Raw genomic sequence first — 24,160 nt, 5'->3', positions numbered from 1 at the left:
GCCCCTGCGCAATATCTCAGCACACAGTATTGCAGAGGCGCTCTTCCGCGTTATCTCCCGAGTTGGAATCCCGAAAGAGATTCTGACTGATCAAGGCACCACATTTATGTCACGGACATTGCGCGAACTGTATGGGTTATTGGGGATTAAGCTGATCCGCACCAGCGTGTATCACCCACAAACGGATGGTTTAGTGGAACGGTTCAATCGCATCCTCAAGAATATCATTAAAAAATTCGTAAGTGAAGACGCACGTAATTGGGATAAGTGGCTCGAGCCCTTGTTGTTTTCAGTGCGAGAGGTCCCCCAAGCCTCCACGGGGTTCTCCCCGTTCAAATTATTATATGGGTGTAAGCCGCGCGGCATTCTAGACATGCTGCAGGAAAACTGGAAGGAGGGACCTTCACAAAGTAAGAACGAAATTCAATACGTTATGGACCTGCGCGCAAAACTCCACACGCTCTCCCACCTAACCCAGGAGAATTTGCGGCAGGCCCAAGAATGGCAAGCCCGCCTGTACAACAAGGGTACGCGCCTTAGGGAGTTCACACCGGGAGATAAGGTACTCGTACTGTTGCCCACATCGAGCTCCAAATTGATCGCCAAGTGGCAAGGAGCCTTTGAGGTCACACGGCGAGTCGGGGACGTCGACTATGAGGTGAGGCGAACGGACAGGGGTGGGGCGCTACAGATTTACCACCTCAATCTGCTTAAACTCTGGAATGAGGAGGTCCCCGTGGCGTTGGTGTCGGTGGTTCCGGAGAAGGCAGAGCTGGGGCCGGAGGTTCAAAAAGGGGCATTGGCATCACGTACCTCTCCGGTCCCCTGTGGAGACCACCTCTCCTCGACCCAACTCATGGAGGTCGCCCAGTTGCAGACTGAGTTTTCAGATGTGTTCTCACCCCTGCCCGGTCGCACTAACCTCATAGAGCACCACATAGAGACGCTCCCAGGGGTGGTAGTGTGTAGCCGCCCTTACAGGCTACCCGAACACAAAAAAAGGTGGTTCGGGAAGAACTTGAGACCATGCTCGAAATGGGCATCGTCGAGGAGCCCCACAGTGACTGGAGCAGCCCGGTGGTCTTGGTACCCAAGGCCGACGGGTCGGTCCGGTTCTGTGTGGACTATAGAAAAGTCAACGCGGTGTCTAAATTCGACGCGTACCCAATGCCTCGTATTGATGAGTTGCTCGATCGACTCGGCACGGCTCGCTTTTATTCGACACTGGATTTGGCGAAGGGATATTGGCAGATCCCCTTGACTCCACTATCCCGAGAAAAAACGGCCTTTTCCACACCGTTTGGATTACACCAATTCGTCACACTTCCTTTTGGGCTGTTTGGGGCGCCCGCTACGTTTCAGCGGCTGATGGACAGGGTCCTCCGCCCCCACGCCACGTATGCGGCCGCTTACCTAGATGACATCATCATCTATAGTAATGACTGGCCGAGGCACCTCGAACATCTGAGGGCCGTCCTTAGGTCGCTGAGGCAAGCGGGGCTCACAGCCAACCCAAAGAAGTGTGCGATTGGGCGGGTGGAAGTACGGTATCTGGGCTTCCACTTGGGCAACGGGCAGATGCATCCCCAAATTAATAAGACAGCAGCAATTGCGGCCTGCCCGAGGCCCAAGACCAAAAAAGGGGTGAGACAGTTCCTGGGGCTGGCTGGCTATTACCATAGGTTTATACCTAATTATTCGGACGTCACCAACCCGCTGACTGATCTGACTAAAAAGGGGGCACCAGATCCGGTCCAGCGGGCTTTCTCTGAGGTAAAGGCTGCACTGTGTGGGGGGCCGCTTTTACACTCCCCTGACTTCTCTCTCCCCTTTATGTTGCAGACGGATGCGTCGGACAGAGGGCTGGGGGCGGTTTTGTCCCAGGAGGTGGAGGGGGAGGACCGCCCAGTCTTGTACATCAGCAGGAAGCTGTCGGTGTGTGAGGGGCGCTACAGCACCATAGAGTGTTTGGCGATCAAGTGGGCGGTCCTCGCCCTCTGCTACTACCTGCTGGGACTCCCTTTCACCCTCTGTTCAGACCACGCGCCCCTCCAGTGGCTCCACCGCATGAAGGATGCCAACGCGCGGATCGCCCGTTGGTATCTGGCACTCCAACCCTTTAATTTCAAGGTGGTCCACAGGCCGGGGGCGCAGATGGTCGTGGCGGACTTCCTCTCCCGTCAAGGGGGGGGGGGGGGGGAGTCGGCTGCAGGCCGGACAGCTGCCCGGCCTGAGTCAGGCGGTGGGGGTATGTGGCAGTGGGGGTGTGGTCAAGCACCGGTCTGTGACAGGAGGGCGGAGTCAGGGAAGGTAAGTGGCAGAATCACTACACCTGAGAGCAATTAACCTGTGTTTGTGTGTCTTCCCAGTGACCACGCCCTATTTAAAGAGGGAGAGCAGAGAGCAGAGGAGCTGATCCCCGAACCAGACGCCGGTTGTGTGTGTGTGTCTGTGTTAGCCACTGGATATTGTTAGACTGAAAAGTGTGGCAATAAAGCCTAGTTGTAAACCTGATCTCTGTCCCGCCGTCCTCTGTGCTCCACCCACTCATATAGAACTGCTACAGGGAGTTTTTCCTTGCCACCGTCGCCACAGGCTTGCTCACTGGGGATAGATTAGGGATAAAATTAGCTTATCTTTTAAGTCGTTCAAATTCTGTAAAGCTGCTTTGCGCCAATGTTTATTGTTAAAAGCGCTATACAAATAAACTTGGCTTGACTTGACAAAACATTCAAACATTAAAAAAAACCTTCCTAATGTTGAAATTGCATCACACTGCCTCTGCCAGCTACGTCTACCTCCTTGTAGATGATGTCAGTGTACTTTGTGTTGTTGTTTATGTAGATTTGAATGCATTTTTGTCATTTTGAAAAGACGTGTGAGAATAGCTAATTCTCCATTTCTCCCCATACTAGCACTGCGTATGCAATTCAACCTGTACTGCCTTGCAGAATCCGAACTCTGTATTGTTTGTGCCAGGTTAATAAACCGCTGCATGGTCCCACGTCTCCTTCGTTCTTCGAGTGAAAATCACAATGCAGACAAGTATTCTAGAAGAAACCTTTATTCATCACATGCACACTTCAAGCACAGTGAAATTCATCCTCTGCATTTAACCCATCTGAAGCAGTGAACACACGTGCGCACACACCCAGAGCAATGGGCAGCCCAGAGCGCCCAGGGAGCAGTCAGGGGTTCGGTACCTTGCTCAAGGGCACCTCAGCCCAAGGCCGCCCCACGTCAACCTAACTGCATGTCTTTGGACTGTGGGGGAAACCGGAGCACCCGGAGGAAACCCATGCGGACATGGGGAGAACATGCAAACTCTGCACAGAAAGGCCCTCACCGGCCGCTGGGTTTGAAGAGGGGTTACACTAGCAAAATCTTTTCAAACTCGAAATCATATTGGGTAGCTAACATTACTAGAAAAGAAAGATTTCTACGATTTGTTTATTTGGCAAGGTTATGCTAAAACATTTCTGAAAGCACTTCAGATAAGTTAACATTATTCGTGTTAGCATAACTCCATTTTTATATGCTAACTAACAGTGTCCAAGTTAACTAGCTATGTGTTAACATTAGCCGTGGACAAGGCGATGGCAACTTGGTGGGCAAATCCATAGAAAGTCATTTGACTAACCAGACTGCATAGCTATTGCAACATTATCGCTAGCTCTAAAAGCACAGACAGCTTCATTACAAGCTTTCTCTTGGAATAAAATGTTTACATACTTCAATACGCTTCCGCAGGTTGGACAGCGAGTTTTTGTAGGCTGTGATGTGCTCTGTTTTAGGCAAACATTTAAAATTAAACAACTCTTCTGGTTAGAAAACTGAAACATGTGTGTGCATTCCCTAGAAGAACAATCACCTTCCATTCTGCCATCAACTGATCGTGTTAAATAATGTTGCTGAGAAATCATGGAACTTGATTTTATCCAGTCTATGGATGTGACGTGACCCTAGTGATTACTGATAGACTGTCTCAGAGTCACCTGCGAAAGAACCAACCACGTTTTAGAAAAGAAAAGAAAAAACATCCACTTTCAAAGCCACTTCATTAGTAACGAGGAACTTGATAGAAATGTAGTGAAGTAAAAAGTATGATATTTGTCTTTCAAATGTAGTGAAGTTAGTCATAAGTTACCAAAAAAAAAAATACTCAAGTAAAGTACAGATACTCAAAGTGTACTTAAGTACAGTACTCAAGTAAATGTACTTCGTTACTGTCCACCTCTGCACAGGGAATATTTTCTGTTGTTTACAAAAGGGATTCTTTTCATGTTGTCAGACACTCATTCATACTGTTGCAATCAGCCAAATATTCAGGCATTATTTTGAAAATCGGCTTCTTCACAGATTCTGCATGACTTCTCCTTTTGCCCCATGTGATAATTGAATACAGGCACTGAATGAGGTTCTGTGTAAGAGACCGGAAGAAGAAAACCCTGCTACTTTGCAAAGTAATGCTCAGTTAGATTTGTTAGCTCATCCGGCCGACAGGTTTATGCCATCGTGTGTTGTCCATCGTCCGTCCGGTGTCATCCACACTTCAAGAAAATCGCTTGTTCTCTCTCAGTTCTTCACTGATTTTTATTCTTTTTGTCAGGAAGGTAGGTCTGCCTGGGGTGCATATACAGTGGTGCTTGAAGGTTTGTGAACACTTTAGAATTTTCTATATTTCTGCATAAATATGACCTAAAACATCATCAGATTTTCACACAAGTCCTAAAAGTAGATAAAGAGAACCCAGTTAAACAAATGAGACAAAAATATTATACTTGGTCATTTATTTATTGAGGAAAATGATCCAATATTACATATCTGTGAGTGGCAAAAGTATGTGAACCTTTGCTTTCAGTATCTGGTGTGACCCCCTTGTGCAGCAATAACTGCAACTAAACGTTTCCGGTAACTGTTGATCAGTCCTGCACACTGGCTTGGAGGAATTTTAGCCCGTTCCTCCATACAGAACAGCTTCAACTCTGGGATGTTGGTGGGTTTCCTCACATGAACTGCTCGCTTCAGGTCCTTCCACAACATTTCCATTGGATTAAGGTCAGGACTTTGACTTGGCCATTCCATAACTTTATTCTTCTTTACCCATTCTTTGGTAGAACGACTTGTGTGCTTAGGGTCATTGTCTTACTGCATGACCCACCTTCTCTTGAGATTCAGTTCATGGACAGATGTCCTGACATTTTCCTTTAGAATTTGCTGGTATAATTCAGAATTCATTGTTCCATCAATGATGGCAAGCTGTCCTGGCCCAGATGCAGCAAAACAGGCCCAAACCATGATACTACCACCACCATGTTTCACAGATGGGATAAGGTTCTTATGCTGCAATGCAGTGTTTTCCTTTCTCCAAACATAACGCTTCTCATTTAAACCAAAAAGTTCTATTTTGGTCTCATCCATCCACAAAACATATTTCCAACAGCCTTCTGGCTTGTCCACGTGATCTTTAGCAAACTGCAGATGAGCAGCAATGTTCTTTTTGGAGAGCAGTGGCATTCTCCTTGCAATCCTGCCATGCACACCATTGTTGTTCAGTGTTCTCCTGATGGTGGACTCATGAACATTAACATTAGCCAATGTGAGAGAGGCCTTCAGTTGCTTAGAAGTTACCCTGGGGTCCTTTGTGACCTCGCTGACTATTACACACCTTGCTCTTGGAGTGATCTTTGTTGGTCGACCACTCCTAGGGAGGGTAACAATGGTCTTGAATTTCCTCCATTTGTACACAATCTGTCTGACTGTGGATTGGTGGAGTTCAAACTCTTTAGAGATGGTTTTGTAACCTTTTCCAGCCTGATGAGCATCAACAATGCTTTTTCTGAGGTCCTCAGAAATCTCCTTTGTTCATGCCATGATAGACTTCCACAAACATGTGTTGTGAAGATCAGGCTTTGATAGATCCCTGTTCTTTAAATAAAACAGGGTGCCCACTCACACCTGATTGTCATCCCATTGACTGAAAACACCTGACTCTAATTTCACCTTCAAATTAACTGCTAATCCTAGAGGTTCACATACTTTTGCCACTCACAGATATGTAATATTGGATCATTTTCCTCAATAAATAAATGACCAAGTATAATATTTTTGTCTCATTTGTTTAACTGGGTTCTCTTTATCTACTTTTAGGACTTCTGTGAAAATCTGATGATGTTTTCAGTGATATTTATGCAGAAATATCGAAAATTCTAAAGGGTTCACAAACTTTCAAGCACCACTGTAGCTTCTACCCAAATTTGCATAATTGCAATTAATAATGAAGGTATGGAGTAATTAAGCTCTAATGAGCAGTTTCCATGCAAATCGTTTCTTCTCCCTCAATTCATCACAGATTTTGATTCTTTCTGGCATGAAGGTAGGGGTACCTCGGGTGCATATAACTTCTACCCAGATTTGCTTAATTACAATTATTAATAAAGTTATGGACTAATTAAGCCTTTATGAGCAGTTCAACAAAAAATTGCTTCTTCTCAGTTGACTCCTTGCCGTTTTGGATTCTTTCTGGCAAATAGGTTGGTATTCCTAGGGTGTATATAGCTTCTATATATAGCTTGTATATAGTGTATATAGCTTGCATCATTTATTGCACACTTTAGATCGTTACTTCTGTACTAGACAGGGCCGTTCTGATATTTTACCAAGGCTTTCAATTCTGCACTGTTTACCCGCTTCTCTGATGTTATTTGAGTTTTAGATTTTGCTCTTTATTCTTAGTCTTTGATATCCTGTTTTTGCCTTGCCTCGCCTGACCTTTGCCTGCCTTTTGACTCTGCCTTAGCCTATCATTTTGGATTTGTCTGCCATTTGCCTTAAATAATTCTCTCTACTGCAATTACATCTGTTGCCCCTTTTCCACCAAATCAGTTCCAGGGCTGGTTCGGGGCCAGTGCTTAGTTTGGAACCGGGTTTTCTGTTTCCACTGATAAAGAACTGGCTCTGGGGCCAGAAAAACCGGTTCCAGGCTAGCACCAGCTCTTTGCTGGGCCAGAGGAAAGAACCGCTTACGTCAGCGGGGGGGCGGAGTTGTTAAGACCAACAGCAATAGCAAGACTGCCAAAGCCAACATAACACCGGCTAACGTTAGCTCATAACAAAGGCTAACATAACCATCTCACATTCAGTGTAAGTAAGAGTCAAAACGTTATTAGGTTATTACCTGTCTCCTAGAACGTAATCGCCGTCCACTCAAAACCTGTCGATCAACACAAACATATTGGATCTGCCGTTTTCTGATCCCAATGAAGCACCGTAAAGCCAGAAGCAGCAGCTGTACAAACGCGAAGTCATCCATTATTGTTGTTGTTGTTGCTGCTGCTTTTTCTCCGTGTTGTTGCTGCTTTGATGTTCACGCCAAGGTTTATGCAAATGCAGCGACGTAACTACAGTGACGTAATGACGTGGCTCCCCTTAGCACCCCGAGCTATGGAAAAGCAAACTGGTTCTCAGCTGGCTCGCAAGTTGAACGAGTTGTGAACCAGCACCAGCACTGGCCCCGAACCAGCCCTGGAACTGATTTTGTGTAAAAGGGGTATGTCTGTCTCCTGCTTACCTGACAATAGCCATTTTGCGGTTGCCGGTTATAGTGTTCTAACTCAATACTGGACTGATTCTTCAGTCCGATATTGGACTGAATTGTTTTTGTCCCTGGTAAGTATATGGACCCAAAGAGATTGGGGAAAATAGGGTCCAGGTTAAAAAAATCCTGGAGTTTTCCTTTAATTAGGTTGTTATTGTAACTTATTGTTTATATATGTATGGTGGATGCTCCACATGATCTATGCCTTATAATAAACAGATTAAAAAATGTGTAATTGTTGATATGTTGACATTTTCTGTAAAGAGACTTAAAAAGTTCAATGTTTGTTTAATATTTGTGGAAGGAGTCTCCAACATTTTGTGAAAGTCAGAGGTAAATCCATAACTTTATGTTTTCTGATAATAGAAAGTATTGCAAACGGAGGGTTTTATGCTTTTCTCAGGAACAGACAAAAAGCATTTTTCTTATCTTACATTACATTATGAGCTGGCCTAGTGGTTAGTGTGTCAATCCCAGGCTAGATTCTCTCAACTTCTGGCCATTATTATACTTTTTTCTCATATTATTTCATAACTGAATTACAGTGGCAAACCATTACTATTAGAGCTGGGACTTCAGCTCAGCCAAACCTTAGCCGGACACACCAAAAAAGCAACAGGGCAAAGGATTTTGCAAGGGGTTAGCGGCAGGCTGCCAGGTCGCGCCATTGTGTGTAGCTGTTGATGTTGATTTTAAAAGTAACTAAGAAATTTTACTCAAGTCTGAGTGAAAAATACTATAGTGAGTGTGCATGGAAGAAAAGTCTGGAGGCAGAAATATTAGTTTCTCAGTCGTTAGTCTGTCCTACTTGCTTTTGATAGCACTAGTTTGACTGCTTTATTAGCATTCGCTAACACTACTGATGAATGCTACACCTCCTGGAAAGTGACTTCACTGCTGCACTGACGGTGTTGACTCACGGTTAAGCTCACGTTAGCCTTAGAGAAGGCCGAGAGCAATACATTTTTGGTCCCTCCCACTATAAATCAAAATCTGATTGGTTAATTCATCTGTCACTTCCTACATAAACATACACTGCCATGGCCTTCTGTCCTGGCAGTGAAGTCCAAACCAATGAGTGAGCCAGCTCTAAACTCTTCTCAGCCTAGAGACAACAAACAAAAAAAATCTCATTGGACAACTCGATTTTAATGTTTTCAGGACAGTAACCCTTTCATTTCTGAAGCAAATTCGATAGAAAATGAGGACAGGTTAGAATTAGAAGAGGATAATTTATAATGAAATTATGAAAGAATGAAAGAAATTAAATATCACATTTGAAATGCTGATATGTTTGGACCTTCTCTGAAGGCCTAGAAGGCCCTGACGGTTCCCTTCTGCTGAATTATAATCGAAAACTAGACACTAACTTCACATTTATTGGAAATAAAATGAGTATAAAGTACACCAGAAGCGTAGTTTATTTTAAATATGACATGACTCAACATCAAATAAGCCAAAAGTTGTACAGATGAGGTACATGATTTAATTTGCAAATGGTTTGCAACACAAAATAAAATGTTAATGCAATATAACACTTACTGGGAACAGAAAAAGAAGCCAAACAGAAAGTGTATATGTAATTAGAAATATGAAAATACATGTAAAAACATGGACAATAATCTATAGCCCTGATAAGACTGCCTGGTTTGTTTTTATATTTGTTTTCACTGATGCTACTAGGAATATGGAGCTAATAAATATTGGAAGTCTGTCTGGTCCTAAATATGAGCCACAAATCTCATTCAGGTCTTCAGTGATCTTACACAGACTTGCTGATGTGGTTTAGGACACAGTATGACTTACTGTCATTTAAAACCATGAACAAAACATTACTAATTAGCTTTTACATTATGAGGCAGCCATCTTGGACAACCAAAATCACGTTCCCAAACTGAACTTGGTATCGTTTTGAACTGAACTGTGGTATTTAACAAAATTGTTAATGAATGTACATCACTATTACTACTCATAATAATGAATACAAAGATATGTTGGGTAGTAAACTTGTACAGCTGTAACCTGGGACAGAAGTTTGCTACATAACAGAACATGAGTGTTAAATGTGGGCATTTGAAGGGCAAAAAAAAAAAGTCAAGTCAATGCATTAATTGGCCTCTAGCAACAGTCTCAAACTCTGATCCATCCTCAGGAGCAGTATATCACTAGGGCTGCTCAAAACCAAGGTGCAGCTATGTTACATGGTCATGGTGCTGATACTGTAGACAGCAAACAGAAGAAATTCAACTCCTAGATGTCAGATATGCTGCAGGTGAACTTGCTTGTCTGGGTGTTGTAAAGGTTCAAATCTTTGTAGCTGATCTTGCAGAAGCAATAGCAGGAAGAAAGAGGCCAAGAAGCCCACGAACATCCAGGATGCTGCAAGGACCAAGGGGGGGCTCGGGCGGGTAGGGGATTCAAAATGGACCACTGGAGCCTCTCATTCCTGGCTGACCTGAGAGTGTAAGAAAATGAGAAGAAAGGGAAAGATGGGAAAATCAGAATGAGAAGAACTGTGGGCTGTTTGAGCCATATTCATGCTAGGATCATTAGAACAGGGACAGATCCAGCTCAAGAATCTGACAGGTGCACATTTGCAGAAATATTTTCACTAATTTTACCAGATCGCTATGAATTTTCATAGGGGCGTAAAGCACGCCGAACCCTTTCCGAAGAGGGCAGCTACGACCAGCTACGATCGCGGCTCGGCCTGTTATTCACCCCTGAACCCCCTGTGTGACCATGGCTTGCCAAAAACTTTAATATGAGCCCTGGTTCCAGCCGTGCATGCACACCAGGATTTAGAAATGTATAACTCGGCCATCGAAAGTCCTACCCTGCCAAACTTTACAGGCACCCCCCTCTCTCCGAGACTTTTCAAAACAGCCCAGGCTCGGCCCACTATGACCACAAATCAGCTTGTTATTTGCTCCCAAAACCCCCACGTGAGCACGGCTCGCTGAAAACTTTAATATGAGCTCTGGCTCCAGCTGCGTGCATGCCGGGATTTAGAAATTCATAACTCGGCCACCGAAAGTCGGGATAACTCTGCCACTAAAAGCCCAAACTTTACAGGCACCTCCCTCTCCCTGAGACTTTTCGAAACAGCCCAGGCACAGCCCACTACGACCACAGATCAGCCCGTTATTCGCGGCAAATTTCAATTTTTGACCTCTTTCTGGAGCATTTTATTGGTTTTACCTAGATCCTTTGTCTCAGGTCATGCTATACAAAGCATCATGAGAATACAGGTAATTAAGTCAGGTAAGCATTACCGCTTACCACAGGTGGTTGGATCCTGAACCACTGGTTGAGCGTGTCTATAGCCCATGCCGCCGGCTAGCGGTAAAGTAAACAAATGCACTGTGACTAATGCCAAGTGGTGCACATCTGACCAATGCACATGCATCAGTTGTATCGGTCTGGATCCATCCCCCAATAAGAAAAAAGTCCTCTTTCACAGAAAGAAGCTGCTTGAGTGATGCTGCAAACAGGTAAGCTATTTTTACTCATTACAAACTGTCTAGAACAATAATTTCTAGCAACATTTAATGATCCTGTAACCTCTTTTCAGTTCACGGACTACATCATGCCATTCAACTGTGTGTACAGTATATGCAGAGATGTAAAACTCCAACCACATCGCAAAAAACAAAATCATGAAGTTTGTGACCAGCTACACAACAAAAACGATGTTCTTAAAGGATTGTATATTTTACCTGGTTGTCCAGCGTGTCCTCTAGGTCCTGGATATCGTTGAACTGATTCTCTCTGAGAATCTGAAAAGGGTTTACAAAAGACAGATGAAATGCATTTTTGCACTTGTATAATCCGTAAAATAAAACAACTGAAGATGATCAGTTCCATGCAGAGAATTTGCCACTGAAGCAATAAGAAGTCGACACTGTCTGAATGACAGATTTCAGTTATCGGTTTTTAATACATTTCCAAAACGTCTTTTCGTGTTGTCTTTATGGGTTATCGTGTATATTCATGGCAAACAAAGTCAATCAAATCCATTTTAAATTAAATCTATAACACAATAAAATGTGCAAAAAGCTTTGGGTTAATCTACATTTTCATAAGAATCTTCAAGATTATAATACGAGTCAAGCTGCCTTGATTTACTACCACTAGACAGGCAAAATGATCTGGATCACAGTAAACTCTCAAATTTTCAACAGTCCCCTGTTCTGTCCAAGTGTTTTATAATCTCTTCTTGATTGAGTCAGTGTGTAAGAGTCGATACAAAACACTTAACTGACCTCATTTTCATCAGGTGCATTTTCACCGTGCCCTAGAAAATCAAACACCAAAGTAAGCAAACACTGCACAAACCACATACAATGACACACAGTATTTTAAATACACTATTTTATTTTATTTTATTTTATTTATAAGCTAAGAATGAAAAAAAGGTAATATTGGTTATCGAGGCTGGAAACTGGCACTAGATATTGTTTAGGCTTATTGGATGGAGCTCAATGTGTACTCCATATGAACAATATTTCTGAGCTCGGCTTCCGAGAATCAAACTCACTCATGAGTCCTAGAACCAGTCAGTAAAGAATGGGTTTCTGTTTGTTTTGGTTTTACTTTTTTTCATCCACCTGAGCTGCATTTTAGTTAATTAGTCTTCACACTACCTGCATGTCTGGATATCACTATAGCTACCTTGAGACTATTTGTGTTGTGTAGAAATCACTATGACCGTAAATTTCCATTCAAACTACATTTATTCCCCAGACAAAGATGCACTTTGTCAGTAGTAGGTGCTGTGACTTATACATTATGATGATCTGTATATTCTGCATTAGTTAATTCGTTCAATCTGCATTACCTAATTCGATTTCTGCATTTGATTAATTGTAATATTTGATAGGGTTTTATGGGAGAAGTGCCACTCTGTCAGTTCAGGTACTCACAAAACCATTATCGTTATGCTAGAATGAACATATCAACAAAAATCTAGCCATCCTAGTAGGAGCTAGCATTATTGGGGCAGTGATTGTGCAAACAAAAGATTCTCATCAAGTGTTATTGCTACATTTCAACATTACACACTGCTGTATACAGTGCCGAACCGTTACTATTAGAGCTGGGGCCCTGACGGTTCCACTCTGGCTGTATAATGTCTATATCTAATGAACTAATTTTTCTTGAAGCGGACAGAATTTGGATAGTGTGCATCTTATACCCAGGTCAAAAGATCTTGCTTGCTAGCTCCTGACTAGCTCCAAATGACGGATGCTTAAAGTGCCATTCCACCATTGGATGTATTCTTTGGCATAAAATACAATATATTTTGACAACATATATAAATGGTATCACTAGATAGAGAAATCTTTTAGCTTCAAAATGATATATCAAACATAATTTTTTGACAACGACAAGTATATTAATTTTGCGACCAAAGTCACCTACCCTTTTAATTTCCGCGCATGATGTCATCGGCAGGTTCCCCTTCTTGTGTACCACGTGACGTGGCACATATTATCAGCAATGGCGGATAGAACGCGATAAAAATAATACCAATAAATCTAGCTAATACCAATAAATCTAGCTAACTGAAAGATTAACTCAAAATTTTTCACAATTTTTTTGGCCCCCATATACGAGGAGAAATGACTCTCTCACTTTGGGGGTTTCCTGGTCTAAAAATAGACCGACACGTGGTACACAAGAAAGGGAACCTGCCGATGACATCACGTTTCACTACCACGCGGAAATTAAAAGGATAGGTGACTTTGGTCGCAAAATTAATAAACTTGTCGTTGTCAAAAAATTATGTTTGATATATCATTTTGAAGCTAAAAGATTTCTCTGTCTAGTCATGTTGTCATAAAATATATTGTATTTTATGCCAAAGAATACATCCAATGGTGGAATGGCACTTTAAGTAAGGCTAAGTTCTTTTAGCCCAGACACTAGAAAACCAAGGATGTCTAACAATCCTGCAAGGTTGGCAACATAGATGACAGGCTCAATGTGAGTTAAAAAGGGTAAATAGTTTCAAAGAAAGTTGTTCTCTAATATTCCAAAAAAAACATCCTGCAATGCCCTTCAACTGTTCCTTCTCTTATCAGATCTTGGGGAACAGAAGTGTGCATACACAGAGGCTAAACACTTTTACCCATTCCTAACGGTCTAAAACAATTGTTTCCAACAACCTTTAATGATCCAATCAAATCGCAACCATCAATATACTGAAGCTTGTGGCCAGCGACACACCAGAAATTATGTTTTATCAGAAACGGACTGTATATTTACCTAGTTCTTCAGAATGTCCTTGAGAATCTGAAAGAGATTTTTTTTAAAGAGAGAGATTAATTACATTTTCACACTTGTATACTCTTATATAAAAGACAACAATTTAAAGTTGATCCATTTGATGCAGAGCATTCTCCATCCAAGAAAAAAAAAACAATTATACACTGTCCTGTGAAGAGTAATGGAAGGTTATTCTGTGTCCAGACCAGTGCTATAGTCGAGTCACATCCAAGTCATGAAAGAAAATTTAAGGGTCAAGTCCGACTCAAATGACACAGCTGTCACACACGCACACTCTAAAACACATTGATAGCTTTGAGTAGTGTGAAGATATATATGTCCCATACCATAGCCTACCAGAAATTCACACACAAAAAAAGATATCTTCTATCAAGAATATTTAGGAAAAGACTGGTAGTACTAATGTGAAGCATCCGTGTCAAAAACAGAACACTCTCACGAACATAACACTCTAATATGCTTAATTGTAACAAATGCACGTGTGTGCATTTCAAAAACATAACCATGTTACACAAACATGATGCATCTCAAAAACGAAAGCTTTGATTCTGACACCATGGAACAACATGGCAGGGAACTTGGATTTGGTTTGTTGTGCTGTTGGCACTTGTGAGCATTTCAAACAGGTCAATGTGCAGTCTCGCACAAAATTCGTATAAAAATTAATGCAGATATAAATATCTTATGCCAAATTATTATGGCATGTTACAAAAAATTTAGTTTAATTAAAAAAAGTTTTTAACTTGTTAAAGAAAGTAAGGAGTTCCTGTGTCCTCTCCCGCAAAACAAAGCTCAGGATCTTCAACTCCAATGTGAAAAGCGTCCTCTTGTACGGATCAGAGACACGGAGAACTACAAGGATACCCAGCAACAAGCTACAAACCTTGATTAACAACTGTTTGAGAAGAATTCTGAAGATAAGATGGATAGACAGAGTAACAAACAAAGATCTTTGGGAACGATCAGGTCAGGAACCCATTCAAATACAAATCAGTCGGCGTAAATGAAGATGGACTGGCCACACCTTGAGGAAACATCCAGACAGACAGTGCTACAAGGCAAACTTTAAAATGGAATCCCCAGGGCAAGCAGAAAAGAGGACACCCCAAAAACACCTGGAGGCGTGATGCTGAGGCTGTGATGAAGAGCTGGGGCCACACCTGGAACACGCTTGAGAGGCTAGCCCAAGACAGGACGAGATGGAGGAGGGAGATCATTGATGGCCTATGCTCCAGGAGCATAGTAAGTAAGTAAGTTACAAAAATTAAAGAAAAAATCTGAGTCCTCATCTCCAATTAACGAGTCTGAATGCAGCCAATGCAAGAGTTCAAGTCCAGGTCATCAGTGCTCAAGTCCAAGTCAAGTCACGAGTCCTTAAGTAAGGCTAAGTCCTTTTAGCCCAGACACTAGAAAACCAAGGATGTCTAACAATCCTGCAAGGTTGGCAACATAGATGACAGGCTCAATGCGAGTTAAAAAGGGTAAATAGTTTCAAAGAAAGTTGTTCTCTAATATTCAAAAAAAAAAACATCCTGCAGTGCCCTTTAACTGTTCCTTCTCTTATCAGATCTTGGGGAACAGAAGTGTGCATACACAGAGGCTAAACACTTTTACTCATTCCTAACGGTCTAAAATAATTGTTTCTAACAACCTTTAATGATCCAATCAAATCGCAACCATCAATATACTGAAGCTTGTGGCCAGCGACACAACAGAAATTATGTTTTATCAGAAACGGACTGTATATTTACCTAGTTCTTCAGAACGTCCTTGAGAATCTGAAAGAGATTTTTTAAAAAGAGAGAGATTAATTACATTTGTACACTTGTATACTCTTATATAAAAGACAACAATTTAAAGTTGATCCGTTTGATGCAGAGCATTCTCCATTCAAGAAAAAAAAACCAATTATACACTGTCCTGTGAAGAGACAGGAGGAGCTAAGAGCCTAAGTAAGTTACAAAAAATAAAGAAAAAATCTGAGTCCTCGTCTCCAATTTACGAGTCTGAATGCAGTTAATGTAAGAGTCCGAGTCCAAGTCCAAGTGATCAGTGCTCAAGTCAAGTCACGAGTCCTTAAAATTAGGGCACGAGTCAGACTTGAGTCCGAGTCCTGGACTTGAGTAGTAGTAATAATAATAATAAGTTCCACTTATATCGTGCCTTTCTCACACCCAAGGTCACTTTACAATTCCAAAAAAAAAAGTCCACCCAAAGTGAGTCAGGATGTAATTCAAATGGTGTAGGTGCTCACAATCCCACCAAAAAGCGCACAAAGGTATGTCCCATACCGCCTGCACAGCCACTGTGATGCCACCAGGCAACATCGCTCGGAACACCACGCCATGGATCCACAAAGCATGCACAGAAGCATCACCGCAAAGAGCGCTGCACAACCCCAATGTTAAAAACAGCAATGAGCTCACTGCAGTCCATAGTGAGGAGGACAGGCATCACCCATGGTGGCCCAAGACCTGATGAGAACCGAAGCCCAAAACTGTGTCCGGAGCTACGCCATAACCGGCGGACAAAACATTTAAACAAAGAACAAACATCAGACCATACAATCACAAAAATTGACTCATCATTGTATGTTGTATGCTCGTCTTGGTTGGTCTGCCTTGTCCACACATCAACATGTTCTTGTTTATGAGTGTATTTTAGGTCTGCGTCCATCGTACCTTCAAATGTACGTTTGTCAGAAAAGTGTGGGCAGTTACAGTCTTCGTTTGCAGGATCTGTTTTTACTTTCTGTTCCAAAGGTCTGTACTGAGTTGGGGAAAAAAGGCATTTAAGCTTTTTGCACCCTCTGCTTGGAACCACTGCGAGTGGCCTAGTGGTTAGCATGTCCACCTCTTGGTCAGGAGATCATGAGTTCTACTTGCAGTCGGGCCCTACCAAAGACCATCATAAAAATGGTACCTACTGCCGTTTGGCAAGGCATGCTGCAATACAGATGCGAGTAGTACTGGGACAGGAGACTGCCTGGGAAGACCACGTTCTGGTGCGGGAAGGACTTATGTCTGCTTGGAACCAATTACACACTGACCTGAAACTTCAGGAGTTGGTCTCGTTACATGCATTTAAAGCGATTTTAAATGATTTGCAGACAGAAACATCCAGATGTAGATGTTTTGCCTGACTTTTTGGTATCCTGATTTTTAATGAACTTTTGTTGATTACTTTTAAATCATCTCTTCATTGTGTAACTTATTTTGTAAATTATCTAACATTTGTATGTATGGATATATGTTTTGGCCCTATGTTTTGTTAACTGCGCTGTTGCCTGTCTTGACCAGGACGCTCTTGTGAAAGAGATTTTTATTTTTAATGAGTCTTTACTGGTTAAATAAAGGTAAAAAAAAATTACAACAAATATTAAAACAATAAAAACATTCAAAAAGCATGTAAACAGGACTTTATTTTTGCTATATATTTCACTGACCTGATTCCCGCCAAGCATTAAGGTTAATCCCCGGGATGCTTCTGCAGTTGACAAAGTTTGCTTGGTTGCGACTTAAGATAAAAGGGTTCCTAGGAACTCTGCTGATGGCCGTGTTGTCACAGATGATGCGAGACAGAGACACCCTGGACAGTGCGTTTCTCTGTGCTGGAGTGAAAACACCCATGTTCTCCCACCAGAGCCTGGGTGCAGACAAATAAAGATGCTGCTGCTGGTTCCACAACACTAAGAATGTGCTCACGTTAAAATCAGAACTGTGTTAAGACAATGCACTATCAGGGTTATAGCCCAGGGCCAAGGCAAAACAACATAAAGTCCTCAGTCCTGAACACGCTATCATGTTGGACAATTTAAAGGAACAGCTTTATCACTGGCCTCCTTCTCTAAATGCGAAATGAGCATCACTATACAGAAAATTTTGGCATCTCACAGATTAGTTTTTATCTGTAGCTTTATAAGCGGAGCGTCCGCCGTACATACCTGTCTCCTTGACGGATCTTCTGGAACTGGGTGGCAATGATACAGGAGAACACCGCCCCAACTCGACCTCCAGAGACAAACGGTTCGGCAATACCTCCTGCCCAGAGGTCGATGTTATTGGGAGAGCCGTAGAGCTCGATGAGTCGACGTGCCAGGTTTGTGTTATTCAGCACCCTACCCAGTTCAATAGCATTCCTGGGTGTGGACAGACCGCAAAACCTGCGCCATGCATTATAGCCTAATGGGAAGAAGAACATACGTACGTTCAACAAAGTGCTGTTCTGTGAACCTGAATGTCTGAATCCACAATGAATGGAAAGAAGTATTCGGACACTTGCATGTTTGTTATTTAATATACTTCCAGTGCATTTATTCACTTCAAATTTCCACATAGTGTATAATGTCCTTGGACATTGTACTTATTAATATTCATAAATATAAAAAGAAAAGATGTTTTAAAATATTAACCAATCAGGAAAAAAGTATTCTGACACCACAAATTACAATCATTAGTTCTCTGTTGTAAAGCTGTTGAGATGCCTACAGGAAGAAATGATTATCTTTTCAGCATTGTTGTACAAAATTGGTCCATTCCTCTGGCAAATTATCTTTAACTTCCCAAGGTTATGATGGTTCCTCTGATAACTTCCTTCCTTCCTTCCTTCCTTCCCAATTAATGGGTCTCTCTATACATTTTCAGTGGGATTTAAGTAAGAACATTGGCTTGGCCATGTAAAACCTTCTTGTGATATTTTGATTGTGTGTTATGACATCATTGCCTTATTAAACATTTATCTTCTTCCTCAATTCAGATTCTTGGCTGAGGAGATCAAACCCTTCACTAATATGTCTCAGGACATCATTCCAGGGGATTCTATCTGCCCACCTGTCTATTTACTCTGCTTATCTGTCACTCTGCCTGTCTTTTCAGTCTCTCTGTCTGTCTTTCTGTGTGTGTACCTGTCTATCCATGGGGTGTGTGTGTGTACCTGGTAGGCCATGGTCTCGGCTCCTCTGCAGGTTGAGGGAACCCAGGTCCTGGGCGAGTTTGCTGGTGAAGGCAAACAGTCTTTCTCTCACCGCATCCACCAGCACACTGTCCTGCCTGTTCAGCTTAGCTGGACGACTAATCAACCCCCGAATTTGAGGATCAATCCCACCTGGGGGTGTGGTTTCACATGCAGCTCAGTTTGTATCAAAAAATGCAAGAGTTCTTTTACAAATCAATTTTTTAACATGTGCCAAACCACAAGTAGTTTCAGACAATATCTATCTATCATATATAATGTGGGTTTTTTTCTATCCACATTCACTGGATATGAGCAGTTGTGTGCTCTGATGGGCTACTCTACTGAGTTGTATGAACTCACCTTCAAATACAATTCTCCATGGTGTAAAGAAGGCCTGGTGTAGAGGGACGCTGGGGAATTGTTGATTTTCCTGGAAGTTTTGATTCAAACGGAAGATGAGGGGCTGGATGGTGGCATGGGCAAAACGGTAAGCAGCAGTGGCGAAAACATTGGAGATGGTTGGGTCTACGTTTGGGTTGTAGCCGGGATACTTGCCGAGCTGCTTCCTCATGGCATCTGTTCCTACGATGTGTGGCAGATAATCTCTAAACACTATGATCTGCAAAACACAGCAGGAATATGTACTGTGATTCAGGACAAAGTCAGGACTTTGGTGATAAAGATCGCAAATGTCTATCTCTTGTCTGTCCTTTTGTATAATTTGTACTTTGATTGTCTGCAGCATTGACTGGAACAACTGGGAAGACCAGGTCAGAAACCTTAGTGCTTGGAGAGTAACCATCAGGGAAAGAGTTGAGAATTTTGAAAACCAGAGGACGAACTACATCAAGGAGAAAAGGAAGCAAAGGAAAGAACGTGCGCAAAATCTGGACCGCCTGCGCCTTCCCACCACCACCACCTACAGCATCTGCAACAAATCCTGTAAATCAAGGATTGGGCTCCTCAGCCACCCGAGAACCCACTAAGACTGAGCTGCCAACGACTAGGAGAACATCATCCTCGTTTTTGAGAGCTAGCCATGACAACGATGACTTTGATTGGACAATGCATGCTTAGTTTCACCTCCAAAGACATTATAGAGCAAAAAGGTCAAAGTCCCTCTCACACCAGAATCTGATCTTCCCAGGCAGTCTCCTGTTCCAGTACTAACCAACTCTTTAAGGCGTATGGGTGCGGCACCGATCTCTGTTTCAATAGTCCTCGGCCTCTCGCCTGTACAGCTAGGGTTACAGTGGGGGACAGGTCCTCTGGTAACTGCAAGAGTTTGATTCCCCACTTGCATCTGTATTGCAGCATGCATAGCCAGATGGTAGTAGGTACCATTTTTATGATGGTCTTTGGTATGACCTGACTGCAAGTAGAACTCGCAATTTCCCAGTCGAGAGGTGGACAAGCTAACCACTAGGCCAACTCGCAGTCATGGGGCAAAAAAAGATGATAGAGTAAATGTTCCACCTCATTCATGTTCATTATACTTCTGATTATTTGACATGGACCTTCTCAGTTACTGCTGATGGAGAGTTCAGGTTGTGTGTAAAAAATATCAGCCCAAATGGAGATAAATTCTAGAGGACATGTCACTCTGTGTAATCAACTAACACAACTGTCACTAATAGGCTGAATCTACAGTCTGGGCCAGAAAGAAATCAGCCCCAGCCCCTCTTATTTATCTAACTCACTTCCACAAAATCCAAAATAATCAACTTTAAAACACTTATTACGAGTAACAGCAATTATTCTGCATATGTGTAGTACCTGATGGTAGGCTCCAACAATTTTGCGAGTTTCCTGATAAAGCTGTTCATTTCCCCATTGGGGGTTCAGGCGGCGTAGAGCACGAGCGATCCGGTTGTGTTCTCGGAGGAAGAGTGTGTGCAGTGACGTGAGAGCAATGTTCTCATCCACACGCTCATCACCTGCACACAGCAGTCATTTTATTACACTTTATTCAACATGGTTCAATTTCTGTTACTCATGAATGTCAGTGTTTTTCATTGCAAACCCACCTGCGATAAAACACGGCACTTCTTGCAGGCCTGTGGTGTTCCGAATGCGATTGCGTGTGGTGCACATATTGCTGACCACGTTGGTGAAGGGCAGCAGCTCACGCCCATTGTCCCGGAATCTGTTGTTGACACGCATAAGGCCCCCATCATTAGAGAGGTCGCGGAGTTCTTGAGCAAGCCCTTCCTCAGAGCCGTACAACTGGCCTGCATCCAGGAACGATGTCAGAGTGTTGATCTGCTCCCGCACCCGCGGCACACCTCCAAACATGTACGCACCGTACCCAGAGCCACAGGCGGGTGCAGAGCGGAAAACAGGGAGGCAGCTGTTGGGACCGGAGGGCAGGCGCGGGTCATCTCTAGGAATCTAAGTCAAATGTCGGAAAAGAAAAAGCTATTCAAGAATGACTGATTGTATTTTTGTTTGTTTATTTATTTATTCCAAGCTGAGTTAGGGGTTGTCCCTCAGAACCAGTTCATCTCTACATACAACTCTCACCTCTAAATACAGTACTAACCTACAAAACATTGTACAACACAAAACAACAAAGACATTTTTCCAGCCTGAAACACACTGAGTTGTTAACAGAAGATTTTTTTTTTTAATGTGTCCTAAATTGAGCTATTTTTAAATCCATATGAAACATAATGAAAATGTATATTTTCTTGAGCCCTTAGGATTTGGACATCATATCTGATACACTGCACTTGTGATTATTTTTAATATTTATTTTAGTTCTATTTATTTTTCATTTTCTATGTTAATTTTTATTTGAGGCGGCACGGTGGTGTAGTGGTTAGCGCTGTCGCCTCACAGCAAGAAGGTCCGGGTTCGAGCCCCGTGGCCGGCGAGGGCCTTTCTGTGCGGAGTTTGCATGTTCTCCCCGTGTCCGCGTGGGTTTCCTCCGGGTGCTCCGGTTTCCCCCACAGTCCAAAGACATGCAGGTTAGGTTAACTGGTGACTCTAAATTGGCCGTAGGTGTGAATGTGAGTGTGAATGGTTGTCTGTGTCTATGTGTCAGCCCTGTGATGACCTGGCGACTTGTCCAGGGTGTACCCCGCCTTTCGCCCGTAGTCAGCTGGGATAGGCTCCAGCTTGTCTGCGACCGTGTAGAACAGGATAAAGCGTCTAGAGATAATGAGATGAGATGAATTTTTATTTGATCTCAATCAGGGCCGGATCCAGCTCTCACTAACAGGGTGGGTCAGGAAGGGGTTTTTTTTTTTTTTTAGGTGTGTGCATTATCCTTTTCAAGTGTGTATTTGAATAATTTAACAAGCAGGCCAGCCAGACCATCAGAGGATGCCTCATCGTTCACCTTTTCCTGATCACCACAAAATGGAAGCTCATTTACTACAAGAAATTTCACCACCTCTCCAATACTCTTTTTAGGTAGTATCTGTTTTTTTTCTACCTGTCGTGCATGTTTCCTGATGTCTTTTATAATCTTCCCAATTAGAGACAGCATGTATGTGTCCCTGGCTTGATGCATGCTTTTGTAACCCACGGTCGCATTCTAGTGCCTCTTTCCAGTTACTAAATCCTGTTGTCACAAACACACCGTCTTTATCGTGACATGCAGGACTACTGACATGGAAAACAAAAGCAAACATCTTTTTTGATGGAATATCCAAGCCAGGGTCTGGACTTATACCGTGCAACAGGGAAACATCTCTCCCTAGCACAATTACTTGGCATGGATTAGCTTTTAATACTGGCTAGCTTGGGGATTGCGTGTTTAAATCCTCAGCAACACAGCTACCACTGCTAGACAGACCAGCAGCATCATCACTGCCAAAAATCTCAGCTGAACTAGACTGAGAGTCCGATCCATAATGCTGAACATTAGTGGCCGTCACACTACTAACAGGCTAGCCCTGTTTTCGGTACCAGAAATCTATACATTTCTAAGCTAAACTAACTGGCGAGCTAACTTTCTGCGAATGAATGCCATTAACGGAGTTGGCGAGCTACCAAAACTGCTGATCTAGACGGTACTCTAGATGAATAACCACCTCCAAGGTAAAGATAAAAGAACCAAAACTGGTATGAAGACAATAAAGGAGATGAAAACCGGTTGCTATTATTATGTTTAGTTTATGTAAGTCTCTACAGGTAGTGCACACTTTCTTGTACACACAGTGAACTGGGTGACCTCCGAAATGTGCTCAGTGAGAATCCAACATCACATAAAAATATCAAAATTAACACTGATTGGGTGTTCGTCTCCATTCGCATGAACGGTGATTGACAGGCTTATATATGTAGAGTCTGAGACAAATAAAATTTAAAAAATATAGGGATTTTTTCCCCCTCTCTTTCTTCCCCTCGGGTGGGTAGGCCAGCCTTGAGACTGACTTGCCTGTAGAGCCAGGCCTGATCTCAATTCATTATCTTTTTCATTACTTTAATTTTTACTTTAGTTTCTTTACATAAAGTTTATATAAGCTTTGAATCACTCATTCAGATGGGTGAGGTTGATGAATCTGTTCTCTGAGAGCACTATTAAAGAAAAGCCTGGTAACCTTAACAGTGGGCGGCACGGTGGTGTAGTGGTTAGCGCTGTCGCCTCACAGCAAGAAGGTCTGGGTTCGAGCCCCGTGGCCGGCGAGGGCCTTTCTGTGCGGAGTTTGCATGTTGTCCGCGTGGGTTTCCTCCGGGTGCTCCGGTTTCCCCCACAGTCCAAAGACATGCAGGTTAGGTTAACTGGTGACTCTAAATTGACCGTAGATGTGAATGTGAGTGTGAATGGTTGTCTGTGTCTATGTGTCAGCCCTGTGATGACCTGGCGACTTGTCCAGGGTGTACCCCGCCTTTCACCCGTAGTCAGCTGGGATAGGCTCCAGCTTGCCTGTGACCCTGTAGAACAGGATAAAGCGACTAGAGATAATGAGATAATGAGATGAGATGAACCTTAACAGTATGAACTTTGCCCAGGTGTCACATCTACGCTGGAATCCATTCTGGACTCCACCTCTCAGAACACACTGCAGCCTACACACACGGCCGACAAACACAGACAAACAACACCCAGTCACCATGTTCATTGTAACGTTCTGACTTCTGATCACACACACACACGCCTATTTCCAATCACAAACTCACCGTATAAAACAGTACACAAACTCTCACAATGACTGTTTGTGAAGTAAGCACTCAGAGTAACTGTGCCTGACTTCAGGAGACTTGAATTCACGTTTTGCTCTCGTGGATCTTGTTCTGGTTTCTGTTTTTTGTATATTTTGGATTCTGCATAGTTCAAATTGTTTGCCGATCACCTGACCCTTGCCTGTT

At 42.8% G+C, this 24,160-nt stretch overlaps 1 protein-coding gene across 4 annotated transcripts in view; it reads right to left on the bottom strand.

Moving 5' to 3' along the window:
- Nucleotides 1–9,000: 9,000 nt before the first annotated feature.
- Nucleotides 9,001–24,160, bottom strand: part of mpx (myeloid-specific peroxidase) — a 38,779-nt gene continuing 23,619 nt past the window's right edge. For 2 of the 4 annotated variants that reach the window (XM_060909529.1, XM_060909533.1), the window contains 11 exons: nucleotides 20,869–21,232; nucleotides 20,618–20,778; nucleotides 19,202–19,460; nucleotides 18,821–18,991; nucleotides 17,832–18,069; nucleotides 17,334–17,533; nucleotides 15,640–15,666; nucleotides 13,868–13,894; nucleotides 11,863–11,894; nucleotides 11,317–11,376; nucleotides 9,001–10,052 (listed from right to left, as the gene is read on the bottom strand). In XM_060909529.1, the coding sequence (XP_060765512.1) occupies nucleotides 10,038–10,052; nucleotides 11,317–11,376; nucleotides 11,863–11,894; nucleotides 13,868–13,894; nucleotides 15,640–15,666; nucleotides 17,334–17,533; nucleotides 17,832–18,069; nucleotides 18,821–18,991; nucleotides 19,202–19,460; nucleotides 20,618–20,778; nucleotides 20,869–21,232 (1,554 nt within the window). In that variant the 3' untranslated portion in view covers nucleotides 9,001–10,037. The remainder of the gene's footprint in view (nucleotides 10,053–11,316; nucleotides 11,377–11,862; nucleotides 11,895–13,867; nucleotides 13,895–15,639; nucleotides 15,667–17,333; nucleotides 17,534–17,831; nucleotides 18,070–18,820; nucleotides 18,992–19,201; nucleotides 19,461–20,617; nucleotides 20,779–20,868; nucleotides 21,233–24,160) is intronic. The other 2 variants (XM_060909530.1, XM_060909532.1) reach the window with 2 other exon arrangements.

This window comes from Neoarius graeffei, chromosome 25 (genome assembly GCF_027579695.1).
Source record: "Neoarius graeffei isolate fNeoGra1 chromosome 25, fNeoGra1.pri, whole genome shotgun sequence".
Taxonomy (NCBI): domain Eukaryota; kingdom Metazoa; phylum Chordata; class Actinopteri; order Siluriformes; family Ariidae; genus Neoarius; species Neoarius graeffei.
The sequence above is the reverse complement of the archived record's forward strand: the minus strand, read 5'-3'. Positions and strand labels throughout refer to the sequence as shown.